The sequence below is a fragment of the Mycteria americana genome, chromosome 5 (genome assembly GCF_035582795.1).
Source record: "Mycteria americana isolate JAX WOST 10 ecotype Jacksonville Zoo and Gardens chromosome 5, USCA_MyAme_1.0, whole genome shotgun sequence".
Taxonomy (NCBI): Eukaryota; Metazoa; Chordata; class Aves; order Ciconiiformes; family Ciconiidae; genus Mycteria; species Mycteria americana.
Genome location: NC_134369.1, coordinates 45,625,472 through 45,642,147, shown reverse-complemented (window position 1 = coordinate 45,642,147; position 16,676 = coordinate 45,625,472). Strand labels below are relative to the sequence as shown.

The window sequence follows — 16,676 nt, the reverse complement described above, 5'->3', positions numbered from 1 at the left end:
AATGCAAAAAATATGAACATGCAGCTTCTCTCATGCTCCCTTCTGCCTGCCTTCCACTGCAGGCATGTATCTGTTCACACACTCTGCTCCATGTCTCTTCCAGCAGTCAGAAATACTGTGATGTACCCCATCATCTATATGGACCTGCAACTCTTTAGTCACTAGTTCAATACTGTTACAAGGATTTCCTTTTTTGTATCCTTTCTTTCTGACTGCACAGGATTAACTTCCATTGTAAAGTTGAACTTGGCACTGTTGCACAGAAGTACAGGAATCACTCCTGCTCCTGGCTGGCTGCATAAGAATCTGCAGGTTTTCTGTTCCTCTTGTGACTTGTGTTCATCAGGAGTGTCCACAGGAGTGTCCATCTTATTTGTTCTTTTTCTTACACCTTAGGTATATAAGAGCACAACTAGATTAGCAGTGTGGATAATGGCTCTGACTTTTCCACAGGAACAGAGGAAAACTGCTAGAAGTCTGCTGACTGTCACAAACATTGATGTTTATTTCCCACATTCCTGATTCTTCAGGAGGGGAAAAAAAAAAAATCACATTAGTGTCTTCAAATATCCTTCTTTAGTGGGTTAATTCTCTTAGCCTTTATTAGCTAGGTTAGAGAGTTGCTAATTTGGATTAATATTCCACTATGAGACATCTAATATTTTAACCTCTTAACATTAAATTCTGGATCCTTTAACAGAAAAGCAAATATATCCCATGTGGGCAGAGATTAAATGTATTCACGTCTGAGATACAGCTTTCTTTAGGCACTGTTGTAAAAGTGAAATAGCACGTTAAGCATGCTTATTTGTTTCAGTGCCAAACTATTTCCCATAGAACTAAGACTTAGAAACTTATTTACTAGTTATCATGGTGACCATGGAATATAGAATGCCACTGCACTGCAGCTGATTTCCAGTCTAGTCAGCAAGTCTGAGCTCTTTCAGAAAAGCATAACTGTACTATTGTGAAAAGGGCCTTCACTTTTAAAAATTCAGTTGAAAGTGCATTTCAAAGTGTAAAGAATCTATTTATCACCTGGTAATTTTTTTTTCTCCTAATGCTTTGTGGGCTTTACTTCTAGGTAAATCTCACAAACCATTGTGGCTTTATGGGAGGACTGCAAAAAAACAAAAGCACTGGACTGACCACTCCATACTTTGCTACCTCGACAGTAGAAGTAATGTTCCATGTGTCAACAAGAATGCCTTCTGATTCAGATGACTCTTTAACAAAAAAGGTAGGTGTTTCTGAATAACAGATTTTCTTTTGGTAATAAACCCAGAGAATTTAGAGTCAAAGAAAATCCAGTAACTTTTTCTAAAAAAAACCATAAAATAGCATAACACCTTTACCTGCTAATAGTTGGTATTTTACTGAAGTAGGTTAAGCCATACAAATTATTCTCTACCAATTTCTAATTTTGCCATACTGGTGATTTTTGCCATCACTGCAAATGTTGGCAGGATCACATATATAGTGGTGAAAAATGAAGGGAGGTAATGGTTTGTGTAGAAGAAAAAGCATTACATCTGAATGATGTTTTAGTACTCGGAGACTTTAAATGCCAGTTAATAAATATGTGGTGAGTACTTTCTAAGATGACTTTTTATTCACTTAAGAGTCACGTGCCATCTATTAACATAAATTTCCCTTCAAGAAGAATTTAAAAATATTAAGAATTCAGTGATGTTTATTGTATATAAGGTGTTTTGTCTTGGAGCAGGCACAAATGCTCAACAGTGATATGATCTCTCGTAGCCACATTAAGAAAAAAATGGTTTTCTGTATTGGTATTTTTTTCTTTAGAATTTAATAAATTCCACATTAGTGATAATAAGTTACAGTCTCAAACATGTGTCCATTTATAAATGAACAATTGGCTATCATTAGACTGTCCCCCGTCCTGCGTACATACATCTTCAGATGTGCTAATCCATTCAGTAGACACGTTAATGAGCACTGGTTGAAGTGTAATATTGGAGGAACTGAAGCTGGTTGACCTCAGCATGGAGTTTAATACTTGTAATTAAATTAGACAGTAGACAGTTAGTAAAGAGAGAAATAGCCATGCCTCTGGCAAGCTTCAATTATTAATGACTTTTTTGTTCTTTGTGTTCAACTTGAAGAAAAAAATATGATTGTTATTGTTATTATTATAGACTGACTATGAGTTCTAACTTCTCACTGTCGCATCTTAGGTTGGTTTGTTTGGTGGCTTTTTTTAAATTAAAAAATGTTTTTTCTTGTATGCCTATGGTGCTGGGTCCTTTCTGTTCTTTATTTCCTGAAGTAGAGCCAGGGTAATGCTTAGGTTGTTAAATTATTTATAAAAGTGGTTTAATAGCAAAAATAACTAATTTTAAAATAAGATTGTTGCTATTGTTCCAGTATAGAACAGTGTGTATATGTATTTTTTTTCTAAGTTGCCTGGCTTCTGTATTTTTTAAACAGAAACTTGGTTTTATAAAGCACAGCTTGTAATTGTCCTCACAATGTTTGTTTATAATCTGTTTGAATTAGAGCATTAAAAAGGGTTGACAAAGGGGGAAGATGGGTCACAGTGAAAATTAATTAATAATAAATAATTTGCAAATGCTGTGGACACACAAGCAGGATCTCGTATCTGGCTCCAGGAGTACTCTGAATCTACATATAGCTGTTCCTGCCAGGCAAGATTCAGCACTGGTCCAGGCTTCCTCTGATTTAGCTTGAGAAAGTGGTGTCAGCTGGACTTTTTAACAACTCCAGCTTGCCCCAGGCCTATTTCTCTCCTCCTTTTCCCACAGTCTCACTCGTCAGTAATTTGGAATATTTGAGGTCGGTATGGATATGTAGAATGTATCAAAAGATTGGGATTGTATTTGTAGCTCAGCTACTGTTGGGCTGTTTACTCAAGCTACTTTCTTTCTGTGTGACTCTGTCCTGTTGTTCCTCAGGGTGTGTTTTTTGTTCTTTCTAAGCCCAGTTTCCCCATGAATGGAGGCTTGTGAGCCTGCCTGTATGTCTCTCCTCCCTTCCCTAACACCTTTTGGTCCATTTCAATCGAATTTAAGAGAGACATGTTTGAAAGGTGTTAATTTCATGTATGTTTAATGAAGATAGGCTAAGTAAAGGAGACAGAGTGAGAGAGACTCTTAGTGCTCCTACTCAGCAGGTAAAGACTGCATGGGAAGAAGCATTAGACATCAAGGAACCAGCACCAGAGAGAGATGCTATGAAAGTCATCCCAAACTTGAGGAAAGCATCAACTGAAGTTTGCATCTTGGGAGAAGCCAGCAAGTGGTATCAGGAGACATGAGTAGGAAAACAGGCTTAATTCTTTTACTAGTTCTGCAACTACTTGTGCTGCTTAGCCTGAACACGTCAGCAAGAGGAATGTGTTTTATGAGATGCTGTCCAGCTCACACAGAGTATAGAGGACCTCAAAATCATTTGAGAGCCATGTGTGTGCTAACAATTGTAATTGTTCTGAGTGCATGTACTGTTCATGACCTCCAGAGAAACTTGAGTTTTGAGCTTCTCTACAGGTCTTTCTTGTGCTTTCTTTGTCTGTTTCATTCAATGGGAGAAAAACAAGCAAACTTGCAGTAGTTGGCTTAGAACTGCTGCTGGTTTTTATATTGTAAATGTGCCTAGAGGTGCATGATAGGTTGATCTTATAAATGGAAATTAAATTAAATTAAAACAAAACTTCTTCCTGCCAGTCCAGCCACTACAAAATCAAGATTCTGCTGTTTCAGAGTCTAAGCCAATTTTAAACTTATTTTCCATCAGTCTTACAGAGTAGTAAATAAAACTTCTAAGTGTCTTGGATACCTCTGAAGTATTTGTTTCTGAAGACATGAACAAGAGCAAGAAAAGACATGAATTCAGGGAGAACAGATGAAAATCTTCTGAATATGTAAAGGAACTTAACATTAAAATGCATATATAAAATAGGTATTTAATTTGCAAATAGTAAATTAAAGATTTAATGCTGATAATGCAATCCATTTTGTTTCTCTTAAGTAAAGGTTAGAGTAAAAAGTATTTACACTACCCTTACAAGAACAAACTTGCAAAGAAAATATCAGGATTAAATGAAACTGTGAAGACTCTCAGTTCACAGAGTGAGAAAGCTCATGTATGTGCCTCTACAGTTTATCACCTGTCTAGCTCCTCCTTCCTTAGCCTGATAAAGGAGTGAAGGCATTGTAGGTGAGAATATTATACAAAAGATATGTAAATAAAAAGTAGTAATGTTATTAATTATTGGAATACTAATTCATCTTGGGCTTTGGGTGTATTACATGATTCTAGGTTACGTGTGACATCCTCCTAACCACATAAAAGATTCATAGCTCCCAGTATTTATAACTAGTTTTTTTATTGTGGTATTAACATGTATTGGGAACTTGAATGTTTATAGATATAAATTATTAGTACAATCTTTTTTAGGAGTTACAATTAAGTACACATTTTGCTTAAAAAAAAAAAAACCAAACACACCATAGTTGTAGAAACAAAGTTTGTGAAAAATTCAACTAGAGGGTATGTATGCTGTAGACGGCAGTGCTGCTTACATTTAATGGGCAAAAGTAGCCGCATTAAGCCATTACTTCAGATGTTTCTGCTCCTTCTGTTCTTTTTATAATGAACACTTTCATTTTTGAAGAAGAAAAAGTTGGGGCTAGCTGTTGTATCATAAGAAAATATAATAGCCTTTTTTCTCCCTCCTTTAGGTAAGTGAGTATTAGAAATTACAGTAATTTTGGCAAGAGTTCAAGGGTTAATGCAACAGATAAATAAAAGGAATTTTCTGTAAATTGAGCCCTGCATTATTTCACTTGTCTTGCCTTTCCAAACCTAACTCATTTAATTTTAAAAAGTAAATACTTAAATTCTTCCTGACAGTGTGCTTTGCTTTTACTATCGTTTATTACTTCAATTATACTTGGTATCACTTAGAACAATCTGCCATTTGGAAATTTCAGTATAGCCTGCAGCTTAGTATTAAGTCTGGCTGCTATTGTAACATGTACAGCATATGACACTAATGTATCAAAATTAGATTTGATCATCCCTCCTGGTTATATTTATTTCACATTTCTTTTGTATTCAGTTAACATAAATGTATTAGGAGAGCTGACACATGATGATGGCTATAGAGTAAGAATATTTTAAAGTATTTTGAGTTAAATTTGAAATTTCAGGTAACCTAACAGTCGGTCATTTTTATATATTTGTTTTAATGGAGTAGAGTTTCAAAGCAAGCCTAAAAAAATCTTTTTGTCTCTGACATCTCCTCAGGGCTGTCTTCCCAACAGCTCAGGTTCAAAATGGCTAAAACAGAGTTCTTAATCTCTTTCTCATTGCCACCTTTCTGGATCACCACAGATAACACGACCATTGTGCCTGTCACTTGTGCCTATATCCCGAAATCATCTTTAATTTGTTCCACTTTCGGGATTCTTATATTCAGTCTGTGCTTAAGACTCTGTTCCTTTTTCTACATAACATTTCTTGCAACATAGCCTTTCCATACACACAGTTAAAATTTATCCATTATATCCTAAACTGTTGTTTTGATTGCTGAACCTTCCTTTCTCTGGCTTTGACACTTTTATTCTTCAAGAATGCTGCTATAAAAACCATTTTTCTAATCTTTAATGCCTTTTTGCAGTTTCTTTGCATTTGTCCATCTCCATTTTGTGTCTTACCTTATGCTTAGATAATAAACTCTGTAGAGCAGTTTGATCTGTATTTATGCATTATTTAGCATTTTAGAATATTGGTATGTAACCTATAGTTCCACGTGTTTCAGCTGTAGTGTATTACTGGTTGCTTGAAGTATAACATTATTTTAGAGAATTTTATTATTTCTATTATTGTTGTGCCTTACATCTCTAATAAGGATTTGCACTTTGTTTTGCTTACTGTGATTTATGCACATACAAAGTAGTAAATTTAGGAAGACAAGGTCAGGAAATGAGCGTGAAGATGTAGTGGCTGACACAACTGGTGGTGTTTTGAGTAACCATGGACACAGATTTCAGTCTCTGTACCTGTACGTTCTGTGTGCACCAAATCTGATTCTGTCAGATAACATTGGGACCACACCTTCTTCTTGGGAAACCATGTTGCTGTCTGTCCTTTAGGGTTCAATGAGCAGAGGTGGTTATAGCTCAGTTTCTTTGTACCACTTGTGTCCAGAACACTGAATTCTGGGATGCTTCCAGTTCAATACAAAGACATAAAGAATCCAGATTAAAGTTCAAAGAGGTTAAGCTCTGGCTCTCCTGTGGTGTAATAATTACAGTGAATGATGGATTCTCCAAACGTTTCCTGTGCTTGCCAGAGAGCTTTTTCATGGAGCACTGCTCAATTTCAAGGTTCTTCAATAGGGAACTGAAAAATGAAGAAGAAAAACTGAAATTATTCTTTCTAAAAAGTTTATGCAAAATCTAGCAGACCTTGGAAAGGTTTTCTAGACAATTTCAGGTATTGGATCTCTTCCATGAATCAAGTGTTGTTGATGAGTCAAGTTACCACCATTCAAGCTTTCCCATAAGCTTTGCTTGCTGACCATGGTGGGGACATCTGAAAGAAGCAATAAGGAGCACTATGTTAGTGTCAGAGCTTCTTCTGATCTACTCTTGAAAAAGGAACAGAATGACTTATCCAGAACTTAATTATTCTCCAGACATAAAGATGAAATCAGCAACACCCAATCTGGTTTACTTGTCTATTATTTTTGTCAGTCTTCTACCTCCTATAATGGAAACAAGGCATTGATCACAGTTTTGATCTTGAGTACTTTACATCTTGTTATAAACTACCATTCACGTTTTATACCATCATCCACGTACTTGCACCATCTGATTTTGACTCTCAATCCATTGTATGTCACAGAGATGCCATTCTACACTTTAGTCAAACTGGATCTTTGTCAAATCATTCTTGGTAGTAATCATGAGGTGAAACACACCTGACAGGACTTGGGAACTCATTGGAATAATCTGATTCATTTTCCTTTTCCTCTGAAGCAATTAGTGCTTTTAGCCTGGAACGTATACTCACACCTCTGGGGGGGTATAAAGCAAACTTTGAAGTTGGAGAGAAAAGTCAATAATGGCTTCAGTACACTTGACATCCAAAAATACGTGCCCCTTGTCAGTAGTCCTCCTCCTGCAATAACCACACAATACATTTTTATCACACCAAAATCTGCGTCAGTCTGATGTGAAAGCATGCATCAGTAGCCATGCTCTTTCTGGGTAGCTTTCACAGAAGTGCAAGAACTGATGTCCTGCCTGATTAGCTGCAGGTATCAGTAACAGGTACACAGGGGCAACCTTTGGTAAATGAAATTCAGAAGCAGTGATGCCCTCTGAGGGCAGAAGAAGCTGCACTATGGAAACTCTCTATATGTTCTGGATTTTAAAGCCATTTATTTGGCACGTAGACTGTCCTTTGTTTCTAACAGAATATGAGTTTGTTGTCTTTGAGTCCAAAGATAGTAAGTAAAGGAGGGCTAATTCTTCTAGGAAATAGTTCAGTATTGCTGAATTAGGAATGGTGCGATTTAGTGATGGGTGTATCAGTCCTAGTTCTGCTTTTTGGCAGTCAGTTCAATGAGTTCAGTTCAGTCAGCGCACCAGATGGCCATCCCCCAATCTAGGATCATGCAATTTTTTCATGTTCAACAAGATTTCATATCTAAACTGATTTGCCTCTTGCTTTCTCTTGGGTTAGGCAGCCTCATCCTTCCTGAGCTTTTTGCTTTCTTCTAAGTGCGGGCCCATCAGTTCCTCATACCCTTCTTTCACTGTCATATTTCAACAGATAGTTTGATTGTCACTTCACCTAGGAAGGTAGGAGAGGTTCAGGCCCTCAGAACAATTCCACAGTTAGTTGTCTTTTACGACGTTCGTCACTGCTAAGTGTCATCCAAGGTTTCTGCAGCTGCTGTTTGCGTGTTGCACATCAGTCGTTCAGGTTGCTGCCTGGTTTTGTTCTAATCTAGTCAAATAAAACTCAGCCTAGTGAATGTTGTTATAACCAATTCTTTTGTTGGGTTGGGTTTACAGTTGGCACAAGAGCATCGCTAACTAAGTGTTGTTCAAAATAATTCAGCCATCTACAAAAGAGGCAAGAACAGCTTGTTTCAAAGGAACTGCAGTCATTGCAGATTGGATGTATGTATGATCTGGTCCAGGCAAAACAAATGACTTGTTGAGCATCAGACAAGATGTAGGGTATTGATGCCATCTGTCCTTTGCCCAGTCCAACACTAAAGAAAATCCTTTTCTTGTAGAAATACAACCCTATTTTTCAGTCTGATACAATTTAAAGCCAGCAAAGAAGAGCAGAGGTGGCTTCTTTTCCCCCCTCTTTTTTTTTTTTTTTTTTTAATTTTATTTTAAAAGTCTGCTGCTGACAACCAGTATAAGCCTTCAGATAAGACGAAGGTAGCATTCCAGGAGGTTTTGTAATATAAACAAGTGAATGCTTGCAATGAAATTTCTCTGATTACTGTGTATATGTTTTGCTTTTATTTAAAGTGTAGTTATATTCTGAAAATGAATACAGAAAATTGTTGCCTTTTTATATACAATAATTTCTTGTAAGTGCTCAGATTAGTATCTGCACGTTAGCTGTTAACAGCAGTTCTCAGTGCTGTCTTTTGAATAACATCAAAGCAATTGTTTGACAAATTCTACCTACCTAAAGCTGTGCAAACAAACTGAAAACTGTGGGTGAAGACAATTGTCAGCTATAACTGGTGATGCACAAGGAGGAAAAAATGAGATTCCAGCTTGACTTTTCTGAAATAGCACTTACTGGAAAGAAAGTCATGTTTAATAATCTGAGTGTATGTGATCAGTATATGTAAAGCCTCTCTCCATGATGTTAACATTTGTTTATCAGACAGTACTGTTTAGCAGAAGGAGCATTTTGGAGCTGCAGTGCAGATAATTCCAAAGTGTTCAAGATATTCCTTAATCTGGTTATATGATTACAACTGAGGATACATTATGGGTTTTGAGGAACCCATTTGGCCATTCTGAGCCAAATCAAGAGCCATTTGGGGTTTTTTGGGGGCGGGGTGAGTTATTTTTACAAAGGTATACAGGTTTCATGGGAAATGAGCATTTAGTTTAGTTAATCTAGGGGCTATGGAAAATGCAGTAGCTGTTCTCCTTTAAAAGCTTTTTGTTTGTAGGAGTCAGTTTGGAATTTGGCTAGAATGATGAGGTTAAAGACTGCTCAGATATGTAGCTTTTAAACAGATGTTCATTCATATTCTGTAAAAATTCATATAGAATTTAGTAATTTGCTGCCTGTCAATGATGGCAATCTTGAAAGTATTTTAGTAAATCAGATTGAATCACTCTGCATTCTTGAGATAATATAAACAAAATGTCAGCTTTTGTAGAAAACAGATATTGATATATCTGTTAATTTAAATAGACATTGGCACCAATGTATAAAAACGTATAGAACAAACCAATAGTGTGAACTAACACTGTCATTGAAATTGTAAGAGAACTATAGTGTAATTTGGTTATTTTATTCATTTTTCTTTATTTCTTTTTAGTGGGTTTGTCTTTTTGAAATATGAGCATTTAGTATAGCTGTATGGCTATAGAATATATTTAAACTGATGGGTTTATATCCCTGCTTTTCCAGCTAAGACATTTAGGAAATGATGAAGTACACATTGTCTGGTCAGAGCATACTCGAGATTATAGAAGAGGAATAATTCCAACAGAATTTGGTGATGTTCTTATAGTTATCTATCCCATGAAAAACCATATGTTCAGTGTCCAGATAATGAAAAAGCCTGAGGTAAGGTGTTTTTTTCTTTTGTGTTTCCTTCGTGTGTTTAATATGAACTGAGTTGTGTTTTGAATCTGAGTTTTTGGTGTAATAGATTGATCCAACAAGGTGATGTGTCTTTAACATTGACAATTGCAGTGGTGGTAGGAGGAAGAGGAAGAGCTCAGTGAGTACAATGCATGGTAAAATCAATAACTTGAAATTGCAAAGGCCTGATCCTGTCAAGCATATCTGCTAACATCATAAACTAGAAACAACTCGAATATTCTGTGTAATCATTTAAATATTAAACTTGCCGAACTTTTAAATCAAATTTGATATGTGACTGTGGGAGTTGAATAATACCCTGCTCCAGCTTTCTCCATCTATGTCATATTCCCCTTTCTTCTAAAAGCTAGTTTTCAGTTTCTCCTAGACTCCACACAAGAGTTTGGACATTCATTCGGCGAAGCAAGACCATTCAACTCTTAGGCATACGAACACACACTCTTTCTAGTGACTGTTTCTCAAATGTCTGTGCTGGCCCTGTTCTTAAAACAGTGGTTTAGGGTAGCGAACACTGACTGAGTAAAAGTAGTCATGAGTGGTTGTACTGCATAATTTCTGTGTGTGATGCCACTTGCCATGAATTTCTGTACTTTTAATATTAAAATTCTTTCTAGAAGCACTAATATTAATAAATGAGATATGACAGAAATAGGATTCCCTCTATATGATGACTGCCTCTATCTGATGATAGGCACGAAATTATATTCAGTACCTGATCTTGTTATTACTGGGTTACTTATGTTTTTAATTAATAAGTATATTCTTTCTCTTACTACTTTAAGTACAAAGAGTTGCATTATTGGGGGTGTGCAGGTTAAGAAGGAAAAAGAAAACTGCTGAGTGCAGGGATTGTTGTTACTCCAAGAAGAGGTCCTTGTATGTGAAAAAAGAAGTGCCTTCCATCAGATTTCAGTATTCTCAAGACTGATGGCAAAAATAATACAGGGATCTCAAATTCTTTTGCAGTATTGGTTTCATCTTAGCAGGAAGAGTATTTAGTATACACTCTGCTCCCTTTATTGACCTGATGCGCAAACTTTGCTGCTCTTCACACGCTTTACGCTAGCAGCTTCAGAACTTTATTCACACGTACAGGAAATGAAGATACTTCATAGAGTTTTCATTTTTTATTTTAACTGCAAAATGATGATTGATTAAAGAAAAATGTAATGCCAAAATATAAGATCCATCTGTTCTGTAAACCTTTTGTGTGCTACCTATACTAAACATCAAGGTTTTCTCCTGATCTCACAAATAAGGCTTTACATTTAGGGTCCAAAGAGGCCAAACTTTAACCACAGATTTCTCCTGTAAAGGGCTTACAATCTATTTGTGTAGATACCATAGAAAGGAAGAAGAACAGATAGAAGAAGAAAAGAAAATGGAAGGTGAGGGTAATTGTATGACAGTACACCAGTAATGGTATGACAGTTGCACATTGAGTTGGTCCTTATGGACATGTTATATCTAAAGCTATGATAAATATTATTTTAAAATTTGAGTAATTATTCCTTTTGCTTACTACCACCTACAATATTGTGATCTAGCCTTTCAACCTCATAAACATCATATGCATGACCGTTCCCAGGATTTTGGCAGCAAATGTTGGAAATAACCTTTGATGAGACATAGTATTCAAATGGTTGCTTAATTTTCTTCAAATGCTGTGTTATCTGTTACCAAGGATATCAAGCAGTTATATGGCTGTATATTTCCACAAGAGAAAAGGTCTGTCATGGAGCACAATAACTGGTCTGATTATCTAGCGATGAGGAGGAAAAAAAATGATATATTTGAGTGCTCTATTGTTAATGTTGATTGCTAATTGTTACAGCTAAGATCTTGCTTTATGTTGAATTTCTTAATTTTTTATTCAGGTTCCATTTTTTGGTCCACTCTTTGATGGTGCTATTGTGAATGGAAAAATTCTTCCTATTATGGTTCGTGCAACAGCTATAAATGCAAGCCGTGCATTGAAATCATTAATCCCATTATACCAAAACTTGTATCCTTTCACTCAAATGGTTTCCAAGGCATATACATTCCCTTGCAGTTCTACAGATATTATCTTCATGTTTTCTGTCATCTTATATCTTTGTCAGATTAACACAAGGAAAATGTTTTCAATTTTTTATGGTGATGGTGCCTTTAAGAAACTTAAACCCATAGAAGACAATTCAGATGAAGACCAGCTTTTTTTAATTAAGTGAAGAATAGATTCAGTGCTGAAAAATCACCTGTTTCCAATATTTTATAACATGTACTTATCACTGCTTGTTAAACAAAATTATTTTAATGAACATTTTGTGAGTAGACTTTCTAAAATATCTTTAAATAACTTTTTAACTTTAAAATAACTTTTCTTTTTCTAAAAGAAATAATCTTTCTTTCCTTAAAGGTATTTAGTATTTATCCAGTATTAATGTGACTTAGTTTTGTTTTCTAGTTCCAAGAGGGATATGAATGATGTTTTCCTTCAAGATGAGAAATTTGTTACATTTTTGTCATACAGATTTTGTTATTCAGCTCAGAATACAAAGTTGTTGTCAAAATTATGTTAGTGTCTTTGTAAAGATGTCAGAAAAGGTTATATCTTTTTTTTTTTTTTTTTTTTTTTTTTTTTTTTGGAACTGAAATTGTAGTTTTTTGAAAGGGCTGCTGTTGGAAGAATAGATTTACCAACCAGAAATTAAAAAACTTAAGGTAAGTCACTCACTTGTACCTCTCCCCTTCTTAAGTTTGAGTTCTGTTATATACCTGTTTGTTACATCAACAAGAACATACTATTTTTTAATTTCATAAATTGAAAGGTAAGTTTACATTTTGATCCAAAAGAAATTCTGTGCTTAATTTCCACCCAAGCTGTAGGTACTTGTATTTGTCATGCAATAGATTGTTGCTAAAATACCCTGCTTTTTCTAAGGCTGACTGTTCATACTCAAGAGTTTTGGATTAGATATGATGAAGTGGATTTACAGATGAATGATGGATGGTGTTTGATATGATCACATTAAATGACGTTTGTGCCATTTCTGTAGATGACAGATGTTGATTCATTGTATTTTTATGTTTGGAAAGGTCCGATCTTTTTGTCATTACTCAAGTGGCTTAATCAAAGAATTTAAAATGTATTGTCATCATTATACCATGAAAAGTGATGGCTTACAGCATTATATTGATGTATAGTGATGAGCAATTGGAAAACAATTTACTTTGAAATAGCAAACTTTCAGTACCAAAAAACCCCACAAACTTGATGTTTAAACTTCTTTACAGAATATGGAAGTTGTAATATATTCCTTGGACATAGCTTGCCAGCTCAATGTCTAGGAATTGGCCAGTTCCTAAGAGCTGTGTATTGCATGTTCAATTTTAATTCAGTTCTCCAAATTGTACTTTTTATATGCATCAAAGCACTGCATGTCATTTATGACATAATGTGGCCTCCATTAAAATGTTGGTATTTGTCTCCTAATATGGTTAGCCTGATAACTGGAAAGCATTACATATATTTAATATTAGATAGTGTTGGTTTGTGGGTTTTGTATCGTCACTTGGTAAGCTTACGAAGCACCAGTTGACTGGGCACTGATGTTAAAGGGCAGCTTTGTTAAGTAGTTGGTGGAATTCTTTTCCACCTGGCTTGGAGTATCTTATATTCAGTGCTTTGTATAATACTTTAAAAATTAAAATGGGGGTGTGGGCAGTTCTTTAAAAGTTGTTTGCTTGGTGTGAAATTAGAAAAAACTTTATGAACTTCCCTGGCTTGAATTACGCTGTGGTGGAGTCAGTTGTGTCAGTGGAGAACAGCAAAAAAATGTTAAACTTCAAAGTTTGGCCTAGCTCTCAGTGGTTTAAAAAACTCTTCGTTAAAAATGTCATGGACATGCTCTTGGTGTTCAACCCATGGCCAGATTTGAGGTCAAGAAGGAATTTCCCTCATACAAGAATGGCAAAGACTGGGTGGGTGTTTCCTGCAACATGGACGTGGTCTGTTAACTAGGAATATTTGAAAATTGAATCTAATTATGCTCCTGCAGTAGTGGGGAGTTGAAGACGTCGAGGATTGTCTTTAGTGTCTCCTGCTTTTTTCCTCTGGCATATTTTAGCTATGGCTGTAGCAGTTCATTACTGGCTTTTAAGTTTGTTGTGGACTGAAGGGTGTGGGGGCAGGAGTATTTTATGGGTCTGTGGTTAAATAGCTTTTCTGGAGACCCCACCAGACTTAATGTCTCTTGTGGAAGACAGTACTCATTGATCAAGGTGGTCTTTCCTTGTGTTGGAGTGTTGCTGGAGCAAAGAAAAAGAGGGCTCAGAGTGGTGAAAACAGTATGTTCAAAGAGGGAGGAAAAAAGGAACAGAAAAGCTGTTTTTCAGAAGGTACGCCAAAAGCAGAGACCCAGCTGGAAAAGTGAAGCTGATAATCAAGGCTTCCCACGTGTCCAGGACCGTAACGGTGTCAGTGAAAGAGAATTCTGAAGTGGTCTGCTCAAAATTAATTTTTGTTTACTTACTTATGAGTATCTAATATACTGGAGCAGTGTTGGTTTATTAGGAACTTTGATGATGGTTAGTAGAAATTCAGTTTAATGCGGATCTTGAGGGGACAAGAATACTTGAGACTTCTGTCAAACAGAACACATTTCAAGCCCTACACTTCTGTATTAGCTCTCTTAATTTCAAAGCCAGCATCAGTGTACGGATGTCTCCATGCGTGCAGGTGTGTGGTTCATTTCACTGCGCTGTGTAATACTTGGTGGGCACCTTTTGACTCAGTGTGGAGTTGATGATGATATGTGGGCCTGCGCTCATCTATATTTGAGAAATATTTACAATGTCACGTTGCAGATCTTTGTGGTGAGTATGGATCATGGTAAACTCTTAATTAAAAAGTAGGACTGTGTTGATTTGCTTGCGTATGGGATGTGAAGAAAGCGGCACGGAGTTTGGCCCTCCTGCTTCCAAGGAGGGCTTATCCATCCTCCAAGTTAGTGCATTTTCTAAGTGCAGACTTGACTGAAAAAATCAGCTGTCATTTGTAATCAGCAGGGATATTCAGTCCTCTTCATGTAACCTGATTGCAACTTTTTCCTTATTGCGCTAGTCTGTTAATCACGATGTGGCAATGGGTAGTACGTGTGAATAGTATAATAATGGTTGCATGGATACAGGAAATTCTGCTCATCTCCCTTTTATAGTCTGCCCTGACTTTGAGCATGTATTGTACGGTCTGAAGTAGCTTTCTGAGATTGACATATTCTGTCAGTCACCTTCCTCTTTCTGACATTGTTTTGATATTTCTGATAGCAAACTTAGATAGCAAAACATTTTGAAGATTTGATTTTTTAATGATTTTTAAAGGCTTTATCTGCTCTGTGTTTTTATTCTTTGCTCAGAATACTATAACGATATGTTTCCATATTGTAGTATTTTAAGATTAAAAATTTACTAAATTTGTCAGGAAACATCAGTCGGGCATGGCAGGTATCCTGCTTTAACTTGATGCTTGACGTTTTCATTGCTGCAGCTGCGTGAAGAGAATATTGCCATTTTGGGTGGAGTTTCTGCATCGATTTGTGGAATTTGCTTTAGTTTCCCCTTCGAGGATTCTGGAGTCCTTCGCTATCTTTTGGTGGCCTGGCTTTCTTGTAGCAGTACTCCCTCACCAACAGGAGGCATACATGCATACAGTAGCAGGTGCCACACGCAAAATACTTGTATTGTCTTGCTAATGAAGCAGCAGTACCCCCTTCTCTATCTCATAGCTAATGTGTTTCTTCTTCTCATTGCATTTGTCGTTGGCGTAAGAAGTACATGCTTATCTCCTGAATACACTCCAGCTGCACATATGCTAGGAAAACTTCTCCGACTCATAACTGCAGGTGTAATAATGGGACTGAATGTTGAGAACAATCATTTTCACACTGATGTAGAATAAGGAGGCCAATATTTAGGGAATTGTTAAATACTCTTTATTTACGAAATTGCTTTGAAATTCCTGATAGGAATAGGTTTATTCATGGCTTGCATCTCAGAGCAAGCAGTTTGGCACATTCTGAATTCAGAATCTACCATGTGTAGGAAATGTATCAATACTAAATATTTTGAACAGTAGGAGGAGTGGCTTCATATAAAGTTTTACTTTAACTTCCTGAATAAACAACAGATGTTCGCCAGATGCCAAGAGGTACACCAAGATAATGTTCTTTGCTGGGCGTAGTAAGCACCTCCAGTGATCCAACTTGTGAAAATTATTTATGTCATACAACAAAACAGCTAGAAACCTTGTGGGAGTGTAACTCCAAATGTGAAACAACTAGTGTTACTTTTTACACATTGTACACAAATTTTGGAGTGTTAACAATTATTCCAAACTGTCTGCACTTACAGTGCAGTTAGTGCAAATAGTGCGATTCAGACACCATAATGCTTTCTCTCTTACGTAGCATTCCACTCCCAAAGGATACTACATAATATGTAGCTAGACACACAGCAAGAAATCGTATTTAGCATCTTTTAAATCTGTAATTCGTTGAAATTTTAGAACACCTGGAATATAGGTGTTCTATATATATAATCATCATAGCATAATTTTCACCTCTTTATAATAATCTATGAAGTCTTGACCTAATGCCAAGAATTCTTCAGTCAATTAGATTTCTTTTTTTTGGTGTTGTATGAAACAGATTAATTTAAATAGCAAAAATATAATGCTGTTTTAATTATTCCATCTACAAAATATTACAGAATAAATTTTAATCTAAATTACTTGATAAATTAATCTTTTTTATCAATACTGGAAA

At 36.0% G+C, this 16,676-nt stretch overlaps 1 protein-coding gene across 2 annotated transcripts in view; it reads left to right on the top strand.

Moving 5' to 3' along the window:
• The window catches only part of RALGAPA1 (Ral GTPase activating protein catalytic subunit alpha 1), a 136,342-nt gene that overhangs the window by 92,321 nt on the left and 27,345 nt on the right, over positions 1-16,676 (top strand). For both annotated transcript variants that reach the window (XM_075503154.1, XM_075503153.1), the window contains exons 36-38: positions 1,085-1,240; positions 9,676-9,834; positions 11,751-11,878. In XM_075503154.1, coding sequence (XP_075359269.1) covers positions 1,085-1,240; positions 9,676-9,834; positions 11,751-11,878 — 443 coding nt within the window. The remainder of the gene's footprint in view (positions 1-1,084; positions 1,241-9,675; positions 9,835-11,750; positions 11,879-16,676) is intronic.